Source organism: Rutidosis leptorrhynchoides, chromosome 9 (assembly GCF_046630445.1).
Source record: "Rutidosis leptorrhynchoides isolate AG116_Rl617_1_P2 chromosome 9, CSIRO_AGI_Rlap_v1, whole genome shotgun sequence".
Taxonomy (NCBI): Eukaryota; Viridiplantae; Streptophyta; class Magnoliopsida; order Asterales; family Asteraceae; genus Rutidosis; species Rutidosis leptorrhynchoides.
The window spans coordinates 157,481,111-157,498,174 of NC_092341.1; the positions used below are offsets into that span (position 1 = coordinate 157,481,111).

General features: G+C 32.4%; 1 protein-coding gene across 1 annotated transcript; it reads right to left on the reverse strand.

Annotated features, from left to right (window-relative positions):
• Positions 1-14,767: 14,767 nt before the first annotated feature.
• Positions 14,768-16,444, reverse strand: LOC139866951 (protein PIN-LIKES 2). Its single transcript, XM_071855255.1, has one exon. It carries the CDS (start codon positions 16,278-16,280, stop codon positions 14,913-14,915), a length of 1,368 nt encoding a protein of 455 aa, XP_071711356.1. The 5' UTR covers positions 16,281-16,444; the 3' UTR covers positions 14,768-14,912.
• Between the last annotated feature and the right edge of the window lie 620 nt (positions 16,445-17,064).

The window sequence follows — 17,064 nt, forward strand, 5'->3', positions numbered from 1 at the left end:
TCACGGACCAAATAAGTATCCAAAGTTCTATACAATTTCAAAAGTAGAGACAACAACAATAATTAATATGAATCACAAACAAGTGGAAAATTATGGTTACATTATTGTACAGGAAAGTTTGAAAACAACACCATAGATTAATATAATTCTCACGATTTTAAAACAAGTCAATATACTAGCCGCCCTTAATTGTCATTACTCTATTGACATAAGAATTAGGGGTATTATTTCATACTCCGCTGTTAATCAGTGGTGGATAAAATCTTTGGAAAAGCCTAAATTTTTATATCAAATATATATTTGTTTATTTCAGTCGTTATGTTATCAAATTCGATCATTAATTATTACATAAAAATTACATTAATTATTCACTCCCATCCCCTAAGTAAAATATAAAAAGTTTTAAAATTTGACAAACAACTTCTAAATATATTACTAATAAGCCTAAAATTTATAAAACTCATTTTCGGATCACCGTTTATTTTAAAAATCATATAAGTTCGAATTAAACTTGTCTACTAATAATCAAAATATCAAACGAGTATTACAATCATTTAATATTTATTTTTAATATACATTTATTTATATATAGGTATGTTTTTAAATAATAATTATTATAATATCATAATTCATCACAACAACATTTAATATTTCAAATTATATTTCAAATTATTATTTATATATATACACACATATCTATTTATAATTAGTTGTTCGTGAATCGTCGGAAATAGTCAAAAGGTTAAATGAATCCATGAACATCGTTTCAAAATTTTCTAGACTCAACATTACATACTTTGCTTATCGTATTGAAATCATATAAAGATTAAGTTTAAATTTAGTCGAAAATTCCCGGGTCATCACAGTACCTACCCGTTAAAGAAATTTCGTCCCGAAATTTGAGTGAGGTTGTCATGGCTAACAATAAAAATGTTTTCATGGCAAATATGAGTTGATAAATAGAATTTTATCACAGGGTCTAACCTGGACAAAATAATTCGATTATTCGAAACGTACGAGTGAAGCTATCACGAAAGAATGAAATGAAGAAATAGAGATTCATCTTAGCTTTTGACGTAATCTGGGTTGAATTTAGAACATAAGGTGCGTCTTAACTTTTGACGTAGTCAGGGTTTAATTCCGGAATTCAAGGGATTTAAAGAAAATCTTAGAAATCTATAAGATTTGATTTTTTTTTTTTTCGAGATTTAAGGAAATTAGTATCTCCTTAATTAAATGCGATGACCTATTCCGATTACTATGTATGATATTTTCTTTATAAATTTACCTTTTCCGTTCCATTAATTTTCACCACTTCTATACTTAATTCCCAAATTCAAAAGATTTATGAAATTGCTTAACCCTGTTCTGATCCTTGTTCTTATTCTAACTATCGCAATGATCGTTCTTCTTTTCCAACTCCCATCTGAAGAATCTGTTTATTTCTATTATGCTCTAGGGATTATTGTATTTATAATCCTTCCGTGTCTTTATATTGCTATACGTACTGATATCTACAGTTTGTAATTTCGGTGTTGTTATCGGGCTTTATATCTTCCCTAATACTTCGAAGTCCTTGCTTCTGCTTTCTATAATCATTGTCATCCCCAGTTAATACTCTCCCCTATTTGCTGCGATTTATACTCCAATTTCTATTTTGGAGCTTTGTTCCTTCGTTTTTTCTTCTTGCGATTGGGCATCTCTTGTAATGGTCCAGAATTCGTAGATATAAGTTTCAGAATGAATATTGTTAATGTTCTAAGAAAGAAACGGTAATAGCACAATTTGACTTGTCAAATTACCAGAATTCAAGGAAAGATAGGTCTATCAAGAAAAATATTTTCTTGATATGTTTATAGATTAGACAGAACGTAAGAGTCGTGTAACATGGCACATGATGACGTTATGATCTGTGAATCATCATGTTCCATTTAGAAACTCAGCATGACTTACTGTAATATAATCACGTTGATCAAGTGTCATTATATTATGCTAACTCATGCATCAGTTCCCAACATTACTTCAATAACATTCATATTTTAAGCTCGAAAGTTTACAGAATATAGAAACTAACAGTTTCTATATGATGTAACACTGATAGCACGAATAGATTAATGATTTCAGATAAGAATAGTTATGAAAATATCTTCAGAAATATGGAGGATATTTATAATGAAAGATACGATGATATCTTGAAATTTCTAATATCGAAGGATGGTGAAGAAAATTTGCCCTCAAGAGTTTGGAGTCAAAAGCAAGGTATTCGTTAATGACTTCAGTAGGTACTGAATCATTTAGATTCTTTGAAGTCAAACTTATTCTTTGTGATTTGTCCACGGCTTCCTTCATAGTTTCGCATAATCCGCTTTTCGGTAATAAATTTTCTATTGAATGTTTCCAATATAATGATACACAGGAAGCACGAGGAGGTATATAATTTCGAACGAGAATATTTATGAAAATATCCTCAGAAATATCGAAGATATTGATGATGATATTTTGGAATTTCTAAGTTCGATGGTTGATGGAGAAATATTTTCCGCAAGATTTTAACATGACTTCGGAGCAAGATATTCTCTAAAGATTTCAACGGATTCAGAATTACCTGAATCCTTTGAATATAGGGTTTGGTCCTTGTATTTGTCCTTGTTCTCCTTCATGGTTAGCTCAATCTATTTTTCAATACCCAATTTTCTATCAAGCGTTCCTAACACTCCTTTCTTTATCATCAAACTTTTAGTCGTTTAGACCATCTACCATTTTTCTGTTTCCTCTGCATTTAATGCTATGATATCTGAATCATCGGTTATTAATCCGAGGTGGTTTCAGGAAAATTGTGTTTTTTAGATGATTAAACGCTAATGGTAATATGGTGGAATATGAAGGGTTCCCTGGCAACAATAAAAGAGCACGCGTATATATCAATGTTATAATAAGGTTGTTTCGTACGAAAAGTCGAAGTTGTCTTGCTGGAGCTGTGACAAAATTGGCTACTTTGAAAAGGGATCGCAAAATTATTTTTACTAATAAATCCCAAAGGATCTAACGCAGCTACGTGTTAAACTTTTACTCAGTTGCCGAGAATTTCTCAGGTGCATAACTATAGGCATAAATCTTTCCTTCCGTAGATAAAGTGCGGTTGATTCATCCTATCGATTGAGGCGTTTTCAAGAATCATGAAAGGTTTGAACGCAGATTGTAATCGTCAAGATACAAATGAGGTTTAGGATGAAATCAAGTGGCAAACTTGAAGAATTGTTTAGTTTCATATATTATAAACAATATTTTAATCTATTTTAATTGTCCAATGTTATTAGTCCACAGTCGATAGTCCACAGTCGACAATCCAATAATTCATATATATATAATATTTGAATTAATTAATACGTGTCGTGACCCGTATACGTCTCAGACTCGATCACAACTCAAACTATATATATTATTGTAGAATCAACCTCAACCCTGTATAGAGAACTCGATCATTACTGCAAATAGAGTGTCTATGGTGATTCCAAATAATATATATAGATGCGTCGATATGATATGTCAAAACCTTGTATACGTGTCCCGATATTTAAAGTGCGTAAAATAAATAACAGAAAATAAATGACAATAAATAAAGTGCGTAAAGTAAATAACAGAAATTAAATGATGATAAATAAAATTGCGAGAATTTAAATTGCGATAAATAAATTGCAATAAATAAAATGTATTACGAAATTAATTAGTTAGCTAGGAACAATTAGCTAGGAACAGTTAGCGTGGATTCTTAACAAAATTTCTCATAGTTAATTTGTTTGTTTCTAACAATTTTTATTTTGTCAAATGTTTTCTTCATTGTGCCACTTGGTGGATTCTGATAGGTCAAAATCCAAATATGAAATTGAATGAAAATGGTTATTCTGTAGTGAACGGATTCGTATATCGGTAGATGTAAGTAGGATAGTAAATGACTGTTGAATCTGATTTGAAGAATGTACAGTGTAACTTATTAATGCGAAATCTAAATATTCCCCGGGTATTACCTACCCGTTAAAATATTTTCACCATTAACAGTTTGTACAATAAAAATTTTAATTACAATCCTTATGAAAACATATATACATATATATTTTCTTCAGATATGATCATGGATTTAATGAGTCAATATGATATTAAACTCATTTGATTTACCGTTAGAATAAGAATATATAATCTCTAAAACATTAGAGATTACATAATTGCCATGTCGAACGAAGATAACTGATGTAGAACATCATGTAGAACTATGATTATACCCGAGGTATAGATTGAGATGTTGAGGCATGTGATATTGAAACTTGGGTTGTTAGTGATACTGTTGGTGCCGGTGATTTGGATGAAGCTGGTACGTTTTGCACCATATTTTCCAAGACTACAACTCGTGCGCGAAGTTCGTTAACTTCTTCTATTACACCGGGATAATTGTCGTTTCGGACGAGCGGATGAATGAGGTTTAGAATCTGAGATAGTATATGATTGTGATGAGATACTTTGGAAATGAGAGAGAAAATGGTGTCTCGAACAGGTTCGCCAGTAAACGTTTCAGGTTCATTGTCAAGAGGTGAATTCGATTGGTGGAAGAGATCGCCTTCTTCACGTCTCCATTGATTAAGTCGACTACGAACCCATCAGATGAATTGGGGATGGCTGATTGGTTTATTCATTCTGGTTATACTGCTTTCGGAGTTCGAGTGGAAATCCATATCAGAATAGCTGTCGGAATAATTATCAGAATAGCTATCGGAATCTGAGGGACTCGAACTGGTTGAGAGATTCATCTCGTACGATCAGCTAAAGGATTTCGATAAGAAACAGATTATAGGATGTAGATTAGTACCCTGCAATACATAAGTTACATATGCATATATAATACTAAAATCCCATAAGTTACGGAGGAACATACGGAGTATGTCAGGCAGAGTTTACAGTAATAGATATTCTAAGATATGAATTAGTGGATACGCTAAGATATGAGTTTTGTCTATACACTATTTATGCAATCAATGCAGTAAGATGTGTCTAGACTAAGAATGATAAGTAGGTAATTTCCTAAGGATGATAAACAGATGATTTTCGACAAAAATGATAAGCAAAACTTTTGACATGCAGACACGGTCGAAGTCCAGACTTACTAAAGCATCCTAATGACTATCAGTTAGGCACACTAATGCAAGACCTGGTTCACTAAGACCACCGCTCTGATACCAACTGAAATAACCCGTCCTAATCCATCCGGACAAAGTCCATATTGATTACAAACGATTCACAATAGTTGATTACATCGCGAGGTACTTGACCTCTATATGATACATTTTACAAACATTGCATTCGTTTTTAAAAGACAAACTTTCATTTACATCGACAGTTAACAGCATGCATACTATTTTATAACATATACATCTATAATTGACTTAATAATAATCTTGATGAACTCAACGACTCGAATGCAACGTCTTTTGAAATATGTAATGAATGACTCCAAGTAATATCTCTAAAATGAGAAAATGCACAGCGGAAGATTTCTTTCGTACCTGAGAATAAACATGTTCTAAAGTGTCAACCAAAAGGTTGGTGAGTTCATTAATTTATCATAAATAATCATTTCATAATTTTAATAGACCACAAGATTTCATATTTCCATTTCTCATAAACATATGTCCCATGCATAGAGACAAAAATATCATTCATATGGATTGAACACCTGGTACCCGACATTCACAATATACATATAAGAATATCCCCATCATTCCGGGATCCTCCTTCGGACATGATATAAATTTTGAAGTACTAAAGCATCCGGTACTTTGGATGGGGCTTGTTGGGCCCGATAGATCTATCTTTAGAGTTCGCGTCAATTAGGGTGTCTGTTCCCTAATTCTTAGAATACCAGACTTAATAAAAAGGGGCATATTCGATTTCGATCATTCAACCATATAATGTAGTTTCAATTACTTGTGTCTATTTCGTAAAACAGTTATAAAAACAGCGCATGTATTCTCAGTCCCAAAAATATATATTGCAAAAGCATTTAAAAAGGGATTAATGAAACTCACGCTTATAAATATTGTAAAACAGTTATTAAAATAGTGCATGTATTCTCAGCCCAAAAATGTAATGAGTAAAAGGGAGTAAATGAAACTCACAATACTGTATTTTGTAGTAAAAATACATATGACGACACTGAACAATGCAGGGTTGGCCTTGGATTCACGAACCTATATCATTTGTATATATATTAACACATATAATGGTAATCGAACAATTTATATATTATTAGTGATTTAATTGTTATTTTAATTATGTGATTCATTAGATACCTATTAAATTACATTTATAATATTTAGTATAAAAATATTAATATAGTTATGTTATATGTAGTAAATATGGTATTATATAACTAATAGTTATTTGATAAAATAATATTGATAATAATTAAAGGGTTGTTTTATTTTACAATAATAATAATAATAGTTATTATGACAACAATATTAATACTAGTATTAATAATAATAATTATAATAGTAATATAAAAATAATACTATTATTGTTAAAATGATAATAATGATAATAATAATAATAATTTTGATAAAAATGATAATTTTCTAATATTGATAATGATAATAAAAATGGTACTTTTAATGAAAATGATAGTTCTAAATAAAAATGATACCATTAATAATAAGAATTAATAATAATAATTTTAATAATAAAATAATAATAATACTACCTTAAGAAGATAATAATTATGTCATAGGTCGGGCTCGAACCCGCGACTTCTCGTTCAACAGACACACGCTCCACCACTGTTCCGCTAGTTTCTTTATGTTATAGCCCACTCGATTAATTATTTATTATTTATGAAACTGTTTTATTTTCATCAAACTTTCATTATCCATATCATAATCATACCCAGTATATTAACATGATTATCATCATCATTATTCTTATTAGCATCATCATCGTCATTAATATCATAATTAAACCATCATCATAATCATCATCATTAAACCCTATTCATCATCACCTATATCACCAACATCATCGAACATTATACTAATCATATATAATCATCTTTTCATGATCATCATATTTATCTATTATCATTATCTCATTTTCGTGATCCAACTTCATCCTATAACATTATCATGATCATAAACATTTTCGTAACCAAGATCATCATCGGTTTTAAGCATCACCATCAATTTAATCGTCTAACCTAATATTATCATCTGATGTATCCCTCGTAACCACTTGGTCAAATATGAAGAGCAGGCCCAACCAAAAAATAATATGGATCGGTGCCCAACAACAGCCCACTTCGAGTTTTATGTATAACAGCCCAACATAAATATAGAAGCCCAAATAATCAGTCCTTTAAACATCCTGAATGGCCCAGGAACTAATTAACAACCCAGATTCAGCTACAGCGTTCATGGGTTTGCTTCGGTAATCAAAATCTTCGCACGATATATAAAAAATATGTACAGTCATTATCTAATTATTGTATTCTATCTGATCGAAAATTAATATTAATAAAGAAAGCTATAGGATTGTTTATCACGGCTTTAGTTACACCCTCCAATATTGCTTTAATAATTGGCTCTCCCAATTAGCAATATTTTATGTGATTACACCTAATACTCGATCATACCACTAAATAGGTAGGGACGGTGTTGAGGGCCAGCAATTCCTATATAATTCTACTCTTCAATTTACTTAATCAACATAATATAGCTCACCGTAAAACAAGGTTGATACCGGGTCGAGATTGGCAGCTGTAAACAAGATCATTATCGACTGCAGAAGCACACATCAGGAGTCTACGTTCTATGTACAGTTTGTCGAAGAAAACTATAAAAGCAGTGGATTTTGTTTTGAGGAAGAAGATGATAGTAAGGGTGACGGTTGTGGTAGTGATGGAGGTGGTGTGTGGTTGTTTTGGATTTGACCCTCGCGATAGAAAGTAGATAAGTAACGAGTAGCAGCTGCATCAAAGTTGTTGTGTACGTAGAAACAGAAACAGAAATTTTGCAGTAGTAGCGGCTGCAATGGTGGTAGTCTTGCGGTGGTTTTGGTAACGAGGGGTTATAGTTGATGGTTATGGTTCGAACAGACAACAAGGTGGTGGTTCTCGTAGTTGTAAACCGGACAGAAGATAGGAAACATCACGATAGTTACAGGGTTTTGCTGGTGGTGTATTCTATGGTGTTCTATAAAACTTGGAAGTAAGCATAAAAATACGTAGGTATATATATAGAGAGAGAGAGAAAAGAGGTGGTCAAGTGGTTATTCTTGGTGATACCCGTGGATGGTGGTTATTGTTTGGTGGTGATTGATGACCGGTGGTGGTGGTTGTAGTGACGATGATGGCGTCGAGGTTGATGGTAGTCAGGTGGTGTTCTTGATGGTTGTTGTGGTGCAACCCGATAGTTTAGTAAGAAAAACGAAGGTTGTGTGCTTTATGTTATGCACATGAATATGTATATGTATTTTAAATATATGTATATAATTACAGAAAGATCAAGTGGTAATATGGTGATGACAATTTCATGTAAATGGGTTCATGTATATATATCTAAATATGCAGAGAAAGAATGGTAGTGGGTGTAATGGTTTAATATAATAATTATATTATATTAACATCACATTTAGAAAAGAATCTGTAAAATAGTATAGCAAAATTAACACAGTACAACTCGGTTTCATAATGCAATTCACGGACCAAATAAGTATCCAAAGTTCTATACAATTTCAAAAGTGGAGAGAACAACAATAATTAATATGAATCACAAACAAGTGGAAAATTATGGTTACATTATTGTACAGGAAAGTTTGAAAACAACACCATAGATTAATATAATTCTCACGATTTTAAAACATGTCAATATACTAGCCGCCCTTAATTGTCATTACTCTATTGACATAAGAATTAGGGGTATTATTTCATACTCCGCTGTTAATCAGTGGTGGATAAAATCTTTGGAAAAGCCTAAATTTTTATATCAAATATATATTTTTTTATTTCAGTCGTTATGGTATCAAATTCGATCATTAATTATTACATAAAAATTACATTAATTATTCACTCCCATCCCCCAAGTAAAATATAAAAAGTTTTAAAATTTGACAAACAACTTCTAAATATATTACTAATAAGCCTAAAATTTATAAAACTCATTTTCGGATCACCGTTTATTTTAAAAATCATATAAGTTCGAATTAAACTTGTCTACTAATAATCAAAATATCAAACGAGTATTACAATCATTTAATATTTATTTTTAATAAACATTTATTTATATATAGGTATGTTTTTAAATAATAATTATTATAATATCATAATTCATAACAACAACATTTAATATTTCAAATTATTATTTATATATATACACACATATCTATTTATAATTAGTTGTTCGTGAATCGTCAGAAATAGTCAAAAGGTTAAATGAATCCATGAACATCGTTTCAAAATTTTCTAGACTCAACATTACATACTTTGCTTATCGTATTGAAATCATATAAAGATTAAGTTTAAATTTAGTCGAAAATTCCCGGGTCATCACAGTTACAAGGTATAAAGCTAGACTTGTAGCTCAATGTTTTTCTCAAAGACCAGGAATTGATTATGAGAAAACTTATTCTCCTGTTATGGATGCAGTTACTTTTAGATACTTAATCAGCCTGGCAGTTTCTAAAAATTTAGAAATGCATCTCATGGATGTTGTGACTGCTTATCTATATGGATCACTTGATAGTGATATATATATATATATGAAGATACCTGAAGGATTTAAGGTATCAGAAGCAACCAATGCAAAACCTAAAGAAATGTACTCAATCAAGTTACAAAGATCTTTATATGGGTTGAAACAATCGGGTCGCATGTGGTATAAACGATTAAGTAATTACTTGATAAGTAAAGGGTATACCAATAATCTTATTTACCCATGTGTATTCATTAAGAAAACAACATCCGGATATTTGATCATAGCCGTTTATGTCGATGATCTGAGCATCATATGTACAAATAAAGAGATCCATGAAGTCATTCAACTTCTAAAGAAAGAATTTGAAATGAAAGATCTCGGAAAAACCAAGTATTGCCTTGGCTTGCAAATTGAGCATATGTCTAATGGTTTACTTGTACATCAAACAACTTATACGGAAAAGATTTTAAAATGTTTCAATATGGACAAGGCAAAATCATTAAGTACTCCTATGATTGTTAGATCACTTAATATGGACACTGATCCATTTCGTCCCTGTGAAGATCATGAAGATATCCTGGGACCAGAAGTACCATATCTTAGTGCAATTGGAGCTCTTATGTATCTTACAAATTGTACAAGACCTGACATTTCTTTTGCAGTTAATTTGTTGGCAATGTTCAGCTCAGCTCCTACCAAAAGACACTGGAATGGGATCAAACACATATTTCGATACCTTCGAGGAACTACTGATTTAGGATTATTTTATTCTAACGAATCAAAACAAGATTTGGTTGGTTATTTATGCAGATGCAGGTTATTTATCTGATCCACATAAAGCTAAATCTCAAAATAGATATGTATTCCTAAATGGAGGTACCGCAATATCATGGCGTTCTCAAAAACAAACTCTTGTTGCAACATCATCAAATCATGCCAAAGTGATTGCATTACATGAAGCTACTCGGGAATGTTTTTGGTTGAGATCAATGACACAACTCATTACTGATTCTTGTGGAATAGAACGCGATAAAAGTCCAACAACTATCTATGAAGATAATGCAGCTTGCATAGCACAGATGAAAGAATGGTATATCAAAAGTGACCGTACAAAACACATACCTCCCAGATTCTTCTCATACACTCAAGATCTCATTAAGGACAACCAGATTGAAATGCGATATGTTCAATCCAGCAAAAACTCTACTGATCTTTTCACCAAAGCACTCCCAACTGCTATTTTCAGAACACACGTTCATAATATTGGCATGAGGCATGTTCAAAAGATGTAACAGATCAGTGATGTCTACTTGAGGGGGAGTCAACTATATGCTGCACTCTTTTTCCCTTAGCTAAAGTTTTTATCTCACTGGGTTTTTCTTTGGCCAAGGTTTTTAACGAGATAATAATATATAGTCGATATCCGATCAAACAAAATTGTCATCCAAGGGGGAGTGTTATAATATAGTCAACATATGAAATAGTAATGTTGAAAAATGTGGATGATCAATAATTGTAGGCTAGTGAATTTTCTTGTATAAATATATGGTGAATGTAAGAAAGAAACTTGCACATTTCTTTATAAGATTCTTATTTTTCTCTTTTACTCTCTACTAATTCTATAAGTTAATAATAATAATAATTACAAGTTAGAAGACCACTAATAGTTGTCATTAACAATTAAGTTATAACAGTTAGGTGTATGTTATAGTACTTGATAGAAACAAAAAAATACTGCGTAAAACGAGAAACGTCAAACGGACATTTGAGTAGGGTGAGAACACAAGGATGTGACTACTCCCTGCTATACAATACCCACTACTCTATTATTATTACAGTATTTTTAAATATTAAATTAATATTAATATTAATATTAATATTAATATTAATGTTAACATCAACTTTAGTTTTATTTTATACGTAGTATTGTTTATATTGTATGTAAACCTTTGTATGTAGACAAACCTCTCTTTGGTTGTAACAAAAAACTCTCATGCCTAGCAGTCAACTGAAAGTGCACAACATTAAATCTTCGGTAGCAATTTCATATTTTACCGACACGACCAATTGTAAAATACAACTCCGCAGCGGAGCGCAGGCGAACCTCCCTCGTTTCAATGAAATGACGATTATTTTTAAATAAACTAAATAATACGATTATGATATCTTCCATTATTATTTCCATTATTATTTTAACAAGGTAATTTTTTCATGTTTAAGGTTTAATTGATATATAATATGATTATGATATCTACCATTATTATTTCCATCACAAATTGCATTTTCGTATACTACTACTTTGCTAGGATTTTGATTTAAGTATTGTGGTTGGGTTATTCGATACTCGATCCAATTTTTTGTCTTTATTTATTAACACCGCTTGGGGGTAAATGAAGTGGGACGAACAACCAGTTTGTGCAGGCAGTGAAACTAAAACCAATTTTTTAGGCAATGAAACTAAAACCAATTTTTAAAATTTTTTGACAGGTAGTTTACATTAAGGCAAGTTCTCTCTTAAAGTACTCATCCCATCGATAGGTTAAATTTAAACCCTCAATCCATCAAACGGGTAACGGCCTGTTTGGATGAAACTAGTTGGAGCTGGAGCTTGTAACTGGAGCTGGAGCTTATGGACTAGAGCTAGAGATGGAGCTGGAACTTATTTTTGAAGATGATAGCTGGAACTTAATATTTTCTATAAGTATTTGATAAACTAGCTGGACTGCTGGAGCTTGTTTTCCAATTCATAAGCTCTAAGTTTTTTCATAAGCTACTAGAAGTAGCTTATTTTTCTAGAGCTTATGATTTTCATAAGCTTTAATTTTTATGTACAACAACAATACCCAATCCCACATGTGTGGGGTGTGGGGGAGGTGAGACGTAGACAATCCTTCCTCCAACCTAGAATAAAGAGAAGTTATTTCTCCATCCCGAGTGAAACACTCCAAGAGTGAAGAAAGTCTTTTTATGTCTACCAAACAATGTTTATTACTTGGAGCTTATTAAAATAATAAGCTCAAGTTCCTATAAGCTCTCATAAGCTCCCATAAGCTCCCATAATCCTGCTCCAAACACACCACAAGTATACTTGAGTTTTAGTGAAAATTTGATTTGTTACTGATTTTCTATTCACTTTATGCATTATATTTAGCATATAATACTTTTCATAGTTTTGACTTGTTGTTTATCATGACATTCAGGTTACTTCTTCAATTATAAAAGTTTCATAATCCTGGATATGTGTAATAATCCTGGATATGTGTAATGTAGGATGTCTGATTCTAATATAGCGTAGAAGGTATACTGCCTGAATATATTACAAATGACATTGTTTGTTAATTAACTTCATATATTGACTGAAGTTTGATAAACATTTTTTTTTTTTTTTTCTGGGTTCGCAAAGTAATCCTTCTTAGCGACAACTACATTGAGTTCTCGTTAGCAAGTAGAACTCCGGGTGACGAGCTCCTGAACGATGAGACCTGTAACCGGGTGAATTGTGCCCATTGACGCCCCTTCTAATCAAGGGCCCAATAAATTTAATTTTGAGCGTTCATTTTACAGGTACATGCTCATACTTCAAACTGTTATACAATACATATAATGATACTCCATAGTATTCTTGATATGCTTAATATATTTTGTTAAATTACTCATAAATCATTATGTTTACTTTAAAATAGGACAAATTAATGAAATAGTCCATGTGGTTTTTACCAAAATGTTAGTTTCGTCCCTATGCTTTTTTGACGAATTTGGTCCCAGTGTTTTGTCAATGTTGCTGATTTAGTCGCTATTTCTGACAGCCGTCAAAAAATATCATTAACTCCAATCATGTGCCAGACATGTGAGGGTACTTTCGTCTATTTCTTTCCATTATTGACAAAATTGTTGAAATCGTCTATGTGGTTTGTACCAAAATCGCTGAAATCGATCAAAAGTCAATAAAAGTCAAAATCGAGTTCTAAATCTGAAATTTAAACAAACTAAACACGAATCGAAGTGTTCATACAGATCTGAAAATTTCGAATAGCAACACTGCTACCCCGACCGAACGAGATCTGGATTTGAAAAGAAATGGTTGTGTGGACGAAACCAGCTTTTTCGTACAAACGACAGGGACCATTTCAGCAATTTTGGTACAAACCACAGGGACGATTTCAACAATTTTATCAATAAAGGAAAGAAATAGACGAAAATACCCTCACATGTCTGGCACGTGACTGGAGTTAACGGAATTTTTTGAGGGACGTCAGAAATAAGGACTAGATCCGCAACATTGACAAACTACTGGGATCAAATCCGTCAAAAAAGCGCAGGGATGAAAACGGCATTTTGGTACAAACCACATGGACCATTTCAGCAATTTTGTCTTAAAAAAGAAATTGTAAAAAGGTGCATGTTTGTTTAAATTCACGTGTATATTGTACTCTGTTATTTTTCTGCATGTAGTTAGAGAAACGACTTCTCTTCTATTCTATGATAGATGAATGATTGTCTACATCGCACCTCCTCATACCTCGCATAAGCGGGAGGTATTATTGTTGTTGTATATTGTACTCTGAGTACCTTGATTGCTATTGTTTACTTTGGTTGCTATCGTCATTACAACAAGGATTGAACATAGAGAATACGAGTCTAATTGGTAATTCCTATGGTTTATCTTGACAAGGTTAACTTTACAGAATTGTTATTAAGCAAAGATCTAAATACAATGTAATTTCAATATTACTTTTGATGATAGATATATTTCTTATATGAGTTTTTTAGTTATGTTTATTATATGTTTCATAACAAATATGTAAGATCATGGGTCAAGCAGTAACGTGTATAGGTGTCCCATAGATATAAACCCATAAAAAACAAAAACAGGATCATCAGTTTTATTTAACTGGTCCAATTAAAAATTGTAATAGGAGCCAAAAATGGTCCTACAGCAGCTAGTCATACGGGCCAAGCACTAATTTAGAAGCCCATATTTACACGATGAAAACCAAATATTAGACTTGATAAAAACCAAATATTAGACTTGAACCTTTACACTTGATGAAAACCAAATATTAGAAGTTACATTTCAACTTCAAAAACAATTTTACAATTATGAGATGACTCGAGAAACATTTTATACATCAATAATGTGTTTAACATTTAATCAGAATGACAAACACATTTTAATTACAATCAAAGATACGTAAGCAGCAACTTGAAGTAGATGATGGAATACATGGAAAGGGAAAACAAGGCGAAAACGTGTTGCCAAAACAGTAAGGCTGATGCTTCACTTACCGCATAACCTCTCAAACTAGCGATTGCACCAAACAGGATCGCGCTAGGTGTAGTGTATTGCAACAAAAGCACAAACTGAAACATCCGATCGCCTTGAATTAACAAGTTCATTTTATCAGCCAAGAAAACGACACCAATTCCTAGCGTAGGAAGAATCAAAAGTCTCGCGACTATAATCCCAACTGTGGTCCGTATTCCTAGTCTCGACTCGTTAGGACCCTCGGCTATCATCCCTCCAAGAACTAACATCACCGATGGGACCATGGCTCCGGCCAGTATGTCTAGACTATCCGTTAAAAATTCTAGCGGTGCATCATCACCGTAGACGATAGATTTCAAAAAAGGGACCATGCCTATCAATAGTGCTAGAAAAGTAGCAATTGTTGGTGGTTGCATAATATGTTGAACCGGGGTTTGCTCGGCTACAATTCTTATCTTTCTAACCATTTGTGGCTCGGCTAAACACCTAATAGAATGTGTTGGGCTTCGTGGGGGTCGTCGTTCTGATCCGTCTTCTAATGAATCAGGGTCAGGAATGGAAGTTTGTGAAAAATCCGACTCATTTGCAAAAACCCGTGCAATAAACGGGGTTTTGCAATGCTCGGTTTCTTTATCTTCCATTCCAGGCCACTCTGCTTCATGCAGCAGTGGCCTACTAAGATCGTTCGCGAGTCTATTCTCCCGAACAATCTCAATTTCACCATCTTCTTCAACTACTTCATAATATTCCATTGGGGGTTCCATCATGTGGTAAACAAGAGTATAAACTAAAAGAACCGAAACCCATTGAGCTAACGACACATATGCGATTCCCGCCGTATGACAGTCCGGCCCGAACGAATTGTCGGCGCTATGACAAATCGAACCGACTATCGCTAGCATCAAATTACCCGTGTTCCCAAAACCGGTCACAATTACCGTAAACCGAAAAAACTCCGGTGGTGGCCGACATATAACCGCTACAAGTAGTCCCAAAAGACAGCCGATAACAGTACTAATGATAACGTTTACAGGTATAAACCACCATAAAGCTAAATTCTGAACAGAAACAGATTCACCCAAGTGGATAAAGATTGTGCAGGGTAAAAATAAAGCAAAAACAAGTTTGCTAAGAAGCTTGAAAGTAGATTTTGGGACAATTTGTGTTCTTGGGTGTGCAAGTAGTACACCAATAACAGTAAGACACAATAACTTTAATAAGGGTACAACAGCATGTATTAATTCTTGTTCACCAAATTTAACATCTGATTCAAACAAACTCATGATGAAAAATCACAAATTTAAGTAAATTAAGATTCAAGAACAAAATGAGTTACTGAAAAAATTTGAGAAACAGACCCTTTGAAAAGTTCCCAGATCCAAGATTTAAAGTTCAAAGTAATATATTAAAATTTGTTATTTAATATTAGCAATCAAGGAACAAATTTTTTATAAAAAAATAATGTACCACACACATGGGACTTACGGATGAATTATGAATGGAATGGAATCTTGAGGTGAGGGCAGAAACATTGAGAAGAATAAATAAATAAATAAAGGTTGTACAAGATTTATGATTAGTTGGTTGAAAGGAGCTATCATACATCCCCCATACTATTATGTTTCTATTACTGTAGGGCCATGAAAGTGATCGATCGTGATACGGATTAGGAAAGACAATTTGGGCCAACAAAAATACATACTCCACTTTTAATTTTCCTCAATTAAAAAATACAGTAATTTTTATTTAATTTATCGTTTTAGTACTTCTTACCTTTTTACCTTTTTTCATACACCGAAATTATAAAGTAACTTTATCTCTATTTTTTTTTTATTCAGAAAAAAGTAGAATTACTTTATGATGCTAAAAAAAATTACTAGTAGTACTGTAGTAGTATATATCAGAATTGAGGCTATATATGTCACAAAAATTGGCATTCTTATTATAATTCAGTATGCTTATAACTACCTTTAGTGGTTTGATTCTTGATGTTATAATTCAGTAGGCTTATAACTACCTTTAGTGATTTGATTCTTGATTAAGAATACTAATAATGAAGTGTAAGAA